The sequence below is a fragment of the Dendroctonus ponderosae genome, unplaced genomic scaffold (assembly GCF_020466585.1).
Source record: "Dendroctonus ponderosae isolate FM_Combo_2020 unplaced genomic scaffold, Dpon_F_20191213v2 Dpon_F_20191213_6, whole genome shotgun sequence".
In the NCBI taxonomy this organism is placed as follows: domain Eukaryota; kingdom Metazoa; phylum Arthropoda; class Insecta; order Coleoptera; family Curculionidae; genus Dendroctonus; species Dendroctonus ponderosae.
The window spans coordinates 5709907-5719110 of record NW_026018814.1 but is presented as its reverse complement, the minus strand read 5'-3'; the positions used below and the strand labels follow the sequence as shown (position 1 = coordinate 5719110).

Below are 9204 nucleotides of genomic sequence, written 5' to 3'. Positions count from 1 at the left end.
AATTCAGGTGATTAATTAATTAATTAGTTAATAAATTCTGAGATGAAAGCTCGTTACGAAAACTTTATTTGTTGACTTTTATTTGTAACGATTTGAAAGGAGCTTTTGTCGCCAAGGCGGTGCTAAATCCAATTGCCTCTATTTTTTTTCTTTAAACAGTCAAATAATCGGTTGATCCATTTTGCTAAAATTACAATGTTTTTTGTTCACCGTTTATCGAGTAAATTTTTAGATATTGTTGGAAGAGTCGAAACCTTAATATGTAGGAATATTAGTCAATAATAATCAGTTGACAATTTGAATGATGCAAATTAAAATCATTTTCGCAGTATGCTTTGATCTCGTTCGCTGATTTCGTTTAACACAAAACAGTTGATTTGATATAAATAATAGTTATACATGAAGTCAGAAAAAAATTAAATTGGGAAATCTGGTAAAACGAAAGTGGATAGTTTAATAATAATGGAGGGTGTAAATATGCAACACATATCAAGAGAGGGCCATTTGAAGTGTTAGAATATTATAACACTAATTGTAGAAAGTCTGTTTAGAGTAAAATAGAAAATAACATAATTCCTTGAGTAGTAACAGACAGAACGTAAGTACGTAAATACATGCATGGATTTCAGAGAGATTAATCTATGAAATAAAACACAAACACAAAAATAACGAGCACAAGTTGAAAATTGTGTTATTTGTCCGCTAAATGCACGTGGTTATAAACTTATGTAGTTAAGCAAAGCACGTGGTATGAGAGAAGTAATAATTGCATTTTTGCGGGAATTGTTTTGCCTCGTTTTGCTTTACATTCCGCTCGATATTTTGTTTCGATATCATGTTATAAGCTTCATGAGCAGTTAAGTAACTTCTAGAAAAAGCACACGGCTTCGAACAAGCGAACTGACTGACTAAAAAAAATGTTAAATACGACGTATTTTGACACTCATTTAGAGTTACATTTTCAAACTTCAATCCCAATAATAAATTGGTTTAAATAATTGTCAACCTCATGTTCCATTATAGTATGCAGCATAAATCCTAGGAAGTGAGAGCATAAGTTCACAACTTATTCAGCAACATGGCGACTGCTTACGCCTCGCTGGTTTCCCTTAATTTAATTTCTAAAAGTTCGGTTGGGCAGCATATTGCTGAATATTAATATCAAATTGTCAATAATCATGTATGCTTGCTATTGTTTATAGATACAACATTAATGCAGGCAAGTAGCAAGTAGGTAATTTTTTCATACAAATTTAACAATAGTGCCATTTGTAATAATATGTAGTGCATTTGTGTTGTATTTGAAGATTCGTTCATATCTGCATCAAGTGACGTTAACAAACTAATTAAATTATAATTAAAATATATTTCGAAATGCAAATAATTATCGGGTTGCCTGGATGTTTCGACTAAAACATGAACTTTGTGCAGTTTCAATTAATTCATACCAATTAATGTTTTTCAGTATGCAAGACGACGAAAATTACGTTTATCAAACACATATGAATAAAATATGAATTTCTAGTTAAGCGTTGTACACTCATTTCAGGAACACTTGGTATCTTTTAAATTTGGATTTTTGAATAAATTATCATCGTTTTATTACAAAGGTTTTATAAAAAGATGTCCACTTAACATCAATGTTTTCCTTGATTAAATATACCGGGTGTCCCGTAAGGCCATGGTCAAAAGTTGTATCCCCTTGACTTTTGATTTTTTGGCTCAACAAAAACGAGCTGACTGAACTTTTATTCAGGAAAAATTTCTGGCGACTCCGCTTGAGATGGCCATAGTCAAGATATATAAAAACATCATCTTTGAAGAACTTTGCCCATCAAAAGCAGAGAAACCGGGCATTTTTTCTTAAAAAAGAGGTCAGATTATCTTCAACCAAAGGATGTCGCAGTGCTCTTCTGATCATGTGCTTACGGGATACCCTGTATATACAACTGGTGATAATTGTTTAATTAGACAGCTTTGTAGAAACTTAGGTTAAAATATTCCCAACCTTCAAACAATTATCAGGGGAAGTTATCAGTAAAAATATTGCTTTTTAAAGCCGCACTCTAAGTGGTTTAGCATAAGTTATTTCCATAACTTCCGCACGGCAATATGTCTATAATAGTGTTGTTTCCCATTCTGTTGTTTATCGCAGCAGGTAATGGTAAGTATGCGCGATTATTTATTCTTAAGTTTTAAGTAATTATAAGACACCATTTATTCGCAAAATGCCTCAGAATCCATAATTCGCAGAATAGTATCATAGTGACTGGACCATTATAGTCAAAAATAGGTTTCATTAGATTCATAATTTAGTAAATGAAAAACGCAAATGCCTACACCGTTCAAGAGGCTGTATGGTGTGAGTACAAACTTTTCTATCTAAATTATGCTGGTTGCAAATAAAGAGCAACTTTTGTGCTTCAAATAAAACTTTACCGGATTGCTCATCACAACTTATTGTGGTTTTCTTAAAGATTTTCAATAAAAAAAATGTATGGACTGGATCGTTTCATAGAAATCAATCAAAACCAACGTTAACTTTATTTCCTATTGAAATGAGAACTAAACACATTCGGTAAAAAAAAACACTCAAATGGAATCAATTCGAAATTTCATGTTACCAAATGTAACGTTACAAATATCTAACCTTTCAAGACACCTGCTTATAACTGGTTTATTACACTTGCGTACATATCATAAAATATCTCCACCACATTTTTAAACATCATTTCGCAAATATGACCACAACAAATTTTACAATATTTTCGATTTTGATTAAAATTGAAGCACAAGCAACAAATAGCATAAATACAACAGTAACACCAGTGGAAAGATGCGGACCAAACCAGTACTGGAACAACTGCCCAGATGGTTGTGCTCCCAAACCTACTTGTGACAATCTAAACTACACACAGCCAGGAGGAGCTATATGCCATGAACCAATATGCAGACCCAATTGCACCTGCATTAAAGGGTATGTCTGGTTTAAGGGCGAATGCATAAGGCGAACGCAATGTCCAAATTACGATCCAGGTAAGGACGAATTAAATGATTTGAATCAGATTTCACTCAAAAAAAAACATTCAGTTAAACTGCCATAGCTTGAGATAGTTGGTGGCTTTTCACCTTCAATTTCCTTTAAGTACAAGCATTAAATAGTTTTAAAATTCTATGCTTCCAGAGCTAAATTCTTGTGGAATAGGAGGATTTGAAGACAATTGTGCTACAGCATGCCAGTTGGTCGAAAGATGTGTCCCTGAAATTCTAGGCATAGGACCCGTCATAATATGTACCCCACGATGCATTAAAGAATGCAGGTGCTATCCTGGATATGTATTATTTGAGGGTCGCTGTATCACATGGTCGGATTGTTATAGAAAGTTTCGACCAACACATTTTCATACCACAACGGTCGAAACTACAGAAGTCGCATAAAGATGCGCGCTGACGTCTATTCAAAGAAAACTGTAAACACTAATAAATAAAAAGTATTATGCTAACTGTTGCTTTTGGTAACATCAGCACTCACACAGTTTGATGAAGTTTTATAATATGCTCGATAGTGTGCTTAGTAAATAAGCAAACGAGGAGACAAACCGAAATACTACATTTTAAAGGCAAATATTTTGTTTTTAGTGGACTTGATTTTAAATATGAAAACACGTTCTATAATAATTTGCAATATGTTATATTTTTTCGATTCGGCTTCAGCCAATTGCCATTTAGATTCGAATAGCCAAACGCACTCAGAGTACTTTTAAATCAAATTTATTTATTAATAAAAATACGTTCCGGTGTATTTTTCCACCATCATCAGTTTTTCTAAAATAACAGATAATTAAAAAAAAATTTTCATTAATTTAAAAAACCACCACAGTTCGTCAACAGCCTCATCATATCACACATTAAGATACATCACAATTACAATACTTATTATTTCCCACAAAAAATACAAATAATCTGAGATTTTCTTCAATCAGTTTAAGATATTATTAACTTTTATACGATTTTTATGACTTGGTAAGTTTCCTAATTCTTTCTACTTGACTAAAATATTACATGCAAATTTTCTCTGGTTTTAATGTTTGTTGCAATACGTTATAAATAATATTTATTTCTGTAAACTCTCGATCTATAGTAAAGCATTTCCAGAAATTTCCTTTTTTAAGATCGAGAACGTTAGTAAATTTTAAGTCCGGATAAGGACCAAAAATCACGTCGTATGGACGGTCCTTACAAACCAAAGCGTCGTATGTACAGCTTTGAACGACGTAACGTGACAATCACGTGATATGACGTCAATTTGCTGCTTCGATAGAGCTCATTTCGACAGAAATCTTGGAAAGGCATTTATTCTGCGACGTACTAAAACTGAGAAAAACTTTCAGTTTTTCACTCATCGTTCAGTAGAATAATTGATAAAATCGTATTCCATTAACTCTAAACAATGCAAATTTGAAGCGTTAGTTGATTTGCTTACATTGAAAGCATAAGACTAATAAATAAAAATTACGAAGTCTAGTACAAATATTATCAGCTTATTTAATGTTGCAAAATAGTGCTGTTTCAAATTCCAAGCCCACATCTAGATAATCCGGTTATTATTTGAGCATTAAAATATGGCACGAACAAAACTTTTTAGACAATTTAATACGAATATACATGATTTGAGATAATTTTAAATGTCCCATTTCTTGCTACTTAAACAGGCGATTAATTCACAGCGTATTAAGTTAAAAAATCGTTCACTATGAAGCTGCTTTTCATAGTTTTACCGTCACTTTTTCTTGTGACTGTTAGAGGTAAGTTTATACGTTGCAATACAATTGAATGAATACAGCATCGAATAATGATAAATGTTGTTTCATTTGCTTCATGTCAGTTACGTAAATTTAGTTTTCTTTAAAAATAACAGGGGCGTATCTATGTGGGATGAACCAATACTGGAACAGGTGTGCCTCTGGCTGTTATTCTGAACCCACGTGTGAAAATCTTCCGGGTGGATTGGTGGTTCCAGGAGAAATTTGTCAGGGCCTTTGCGTTGAAAAGTGCTCTTGTGAAGATGGATATGTTTGGCATAATGGACAATGTATCACGCCACTGCAGTGCCCGGTTAATGAGTGTGCAGGTAGATGTGTTCCCTAATATTGAGGTTTTTCTTAATTTAAAGCCATTTTTTTTTTCAAAAATAGAACAGAATTGCAGAAGTTTTTTATTATCGCATTTTCCAACAGGGTTCCTTCATTCTTGTGTCATGTTAAAAGCAAATTAGCTAATCTACTAATTGCTTGATTTGCTTAATTTTGGTTGATAAATTTAAATAATTGCAAAGAAGTTTCCAAGAATTGCATAATTTACAATTAACTAATCTGGCATTTTAGATACAGTGCTTTATTCGTGTGGCATAGGGGGATATTTTGACCCATGTACCTCCGGATGTAATCCACCTCCAACATGCGCCGATCCGTTTCCAGCACCTTTACCTCCAGATAGCCTTTGCGTTGCTGATTGTGTACCAGGTTGTTCTTGTTATCCCGGTTATTATTTGCAGAATGGCGTATGCGTAGACTGGTCATTTTGTTAGTTAAAATATATTTAATTATTAAACTTAATTTAAACTTAAATTAAATAAAATTAAATTAGAGTTGAACGGCATACCGAAGCAATACAATAATTTTGTGGTTTCTAAGGTTTCTCTGTGTTTTTTAAGTTGGTTGGAACATACATTACAGACACTCAATTGGATGACGACGAATATATGCTTGAATATACATCTAATATCTGAAACACTATGTAACCGCGCTATCATGCTGGCTGCAATATAAATAGAAAAATAAGGAATTATTTTTTAAAAATCCAGCACAATCCCATAACGTAAAATTTAATTCGTCCTACCTGAAATTTATTCTAGAAATTGCAACATCGCAGAGTTCCAGAGAAATTAATTTCCATTCCTAACACTCGTATAAATTAATCAGCTATACAAAGGAAATAAAAAAAATAAAAATTCTTGGCTTACAAAACAAACAGATCTTAGTCCTTAGTTCAGTTGCGTCTGTAGGTGTTCTAGTAAAGTATCTGTTGGGGAACGAAAACGGGAGTGTTTTGTCGGCCTTGTGAGGCAAAAGGGATTCAGTATGGTCCAGTTGTGGGGGTTGTTTGTCCATTTTGTCTGTAAGTGTATTAGTCTTTCCGAAATTTTTGTCATGTTTGTGCGTTCGTATAGTAGTTGGTTGGAAGGGTTGTGCAGTGGGTTTTGGGGGTGTCTTATTCGTGTTATTAGTCTTAGTGCAATTTGTTCTGTTGTTTGTACGTATCGTTTTGTCCTTTCTGTTCCGTTGGCCATGAGTATATGTCCGTAGTCCAAGAGGGGTCTGCAGATCGCTTTATATATTTTTGTCGCGGTATTTGTACTAATTCCTTTGTCCTTGTATGTTAGTGATCGAAAGTGTTTTGTTCTTTTTATCATTTCTGTTCTGATGTTTCGTGTGTGTTTAGTGAATTTCAGTTTGTGGTCGATTGTAATCCCAAGGTACCTTACGTCGTTTTTCGGTTGTGTTATTTTTCCGTCTGCAGTTATTATCATATGGAATAATATCCTATCAATGAGTCGTTCGTCATTCTCACATTTTAAAGCAGCCAATCAAATGGCCAAGAAGCGTTCTCCTCTTTTCTTCACTCTTAAGTATTGCCTACGTGCCCATTTCTAAAATTATAATCAACGATTTATTCAAATTTCAATTTAAATTGTGGTTATAAGATGAATCTGAAATATTAAACAAAGGCTTAATATATCGATTTTGCGTGGGTTTAGTTTAGCAAGCCCAATAAACTTGTTGCTTGCAAAGAATTGCCTCCGTTGAAATTTACGAAGGTCGTTTGACAAAAGAATTTTGTGGAGTTTTTATCAAAATATCTTACTTGATAAATTAACGAAATCTGGATTCGAAATGTTTTTGAAACACCAAAAGAAACGCAAAGCTTCAAGTATAAAAATCCCATATTTAAATACAATCATGTTACATGAACGTACACTTCCAAAATTATCCTTGAATGGTAACTGGTTTTTACGTAGCAAACAATATAATACTAGAACTGTACGTCTTTGATGAGATGTAATTTTGCGGAAAATATAGATATCCAATGTTTCTGAAAAAAAATTAAAGAAATTAAATCAACATGTTTTCAGTTGTAAATAAATCAAACTTAACAAAATTAATTAGTTGTTTATTCACAAATTAATCAATCGCAATCGTCCTGTTAAAAACAAGCCAACAAACTCTACAGAAACACCAAACGAACAACACGTATAAACGTGCAAGTTTTACCCATGCAAAAAATATAAATAATTTGGCTTTGAATCAACATTAACATTACATACTGCAAAAAGTATGATGGTTTGTAGTTCCTCATTAATATTTGCATACACTGCGGGAAAACAAACGCAAATTTATAAATTTTTGTTACATCCGAAATAATTCACCCTTTGAATCTAAAAGTATCAATTATTTCCATTAAATCAACAAGAATATTAGTTGGCAAGTGGACAGAATTATATCAGCCAAACGTGAAAAATAATCAACAATTTCTAATTTATGTTACTATGTATTTACAATTGAAAATAATAAAGCTCTATATTTTTTTGCGATTGTGTATAATACATTATTAAATGTAACTACTTATAATTGCTGAAAACTTATTATACGTTTGCTGTAGCATTACATGTTACTAAAACTATAGGGTTTACAGTTGTTAATTAAACGGGTAGTCTAATTACTTAACAGCCAACATTTAATTTTTTTATAATACTGAAGCAACAACATTAAGGATGTTTAGGTTCTTTTTAGGAGGAAAGTTCTATTTAATACCGGAATATCAACTATTCAAACAATTTATTTAATACAAATTATATAATGATTAATGTTTCAGAAGATTTCTGGCAACTTCAACAATTATGTTGAGAATCAAAACAAACAAAAATATTATTTTTACTTTAGAAAATATAAAACTTTGGTAAATTCAATTTCAGCGGGACTGGACGAGCAATGAAGCTTTTTAGGGAAGGCAACAAAACGATTCAAAAAAAGTTTCCTAATGTGCACCTACAAAGTGTTTAAGTTTACCGTAAGAAAAATACCGTCGTTTGAAGATCGAGGCCGCTCACAAATTGCTTGAAAGAGACCAAAAATGTTGACCCTTTCGGATCTAAAGCTTTTAACGTGTATTTAAATGATCTCGTTGAATTCCTCGGTTCCGTGTGATGAAAATGATGTAAAATGCGCGATATTTTAAAGGGCTCGGATTTTCTGAAAAAAAAAAAATTTGTTGTTTGTTTTTTGAGCTCAACGGATGGTTTCCGACCTCAGAAGTTTCCTGATGTGCACCTACAAAGTGTTTAAGTTTACCAAAATATAATATCGTCATTTTTGCAAAGGATTATTCTAGTAATTAAAAAACTGACAACGAAATCAAATTTTAAGACTGTTTTGGAAGGATTAGTTGGTGTCAAGACTTGTTAATTCGCTGACAAATTAACTTAATTTAAGATTTTGTCAGAGTTAAAAAAAAACAACTATAAAGATTTTGCTAAATTATTACAACACCGCAAATCAATAGAAATTAGAAACTGAACCATAAGGAGTGGTTTTATACCCTTTCCATAGATCAACTTCTTCCTATTTTCAAATAGAGAATTAATGACATCTGAGCCAATGTGAGACTACTTGACATACAAAATCAAGCTTAAACAGCTGCCAACAAAATAAATTGTAAGAATGTGGTCAATTGCAAGACAACAGTGAAACAAATAAACAAAATCTGCAGCAAGTAACTCGAGGGAAATCGACTGCAGATAGCAAATAGATTCAATGAGCGTTTTATATCGGCCGCGCTGAATTCTTTAGAGAATTTGTTAGACATGAGTTTAGAATGCTGTAAAATAGAAGACAGGCAATTAACGTATTTAAGACGAGTTGCAATGGATATTTGGTTTAAAGTTTTACACCAAAAAATGAAGCAAAAATAACCAAAAGGAGTTAAGACAGATTATAACTGCATGCACGATTAGTATGATTTTTGCTATTTATTATATTTATATATTAGTATGAATACCCATTACAAATCAAGGAAGAAGATATTCTAGCAGTTAATACCTCGAAGTAAAAACCTACTACTAAACCTAAACTAAACACAATTGGAATT

At 32.5% G+C, this 9204-nt stretch overlaps 2 protein-coding genes across 3 annotated transcripts; both read left to right on the top strand.

Annotated features, from left to right (window-relative positions):
* Positions 1 to 1974: 1974 nt before the first annotated feature.
* Positions 1975 to 3503, top strand: LOC109540435 (zonadhesin). Of its 2 annotated transcripts, none has more exons than XM_048667766.1 (3): positions 1975 to 2164; positions 2821 to 3036; positions 3185 to 3503. In XM_048667766.1, the coding sequence occupies exons 1-3, from the start codon at positions 2113 to 2115 to the stop codon at positions 3436 to 3438; spliced, it is 522 nt and encodes a 173-aa protein (XP_048523723.1). In that variant the 5' UTR covers positions 1975 to 2112; the 3' UTR covers positions 3439 to 3503. The 2 variants fall into 2 exon arrangements, with proteins under 2 accessions (XP_048523723.1, XP_019764360.2); XM_019908801.2 differs by having other exon boundaries at positions 1978 to 2164; positions 2791 to 3036.
* A 1135-nt stretch (positions 3504 to 4638) lies between these two features.
* On the top strand, positions 4639 to 5844 carry LOC109540444 (SCO-spondin). The gene is made up of 3 exons (XM_019908832.2): positions 4639 to 4805; positions 4919 to 5131; positions 5385 to 5844. The coding sequence occupies exons 1-3, from the start codon at positions 4754 to 4756 to the stop codon at positions 5585 to 5587; spliced, it is 468 nt and encodes a 155-aa protein (XP_019764391.2). The 5' UTR covers positions 4639 to 4753; the 3' UTR covers positions 5588 to 5844.
* Positions 5845 to 9204: the final 3360 nt, after the last annotated feature.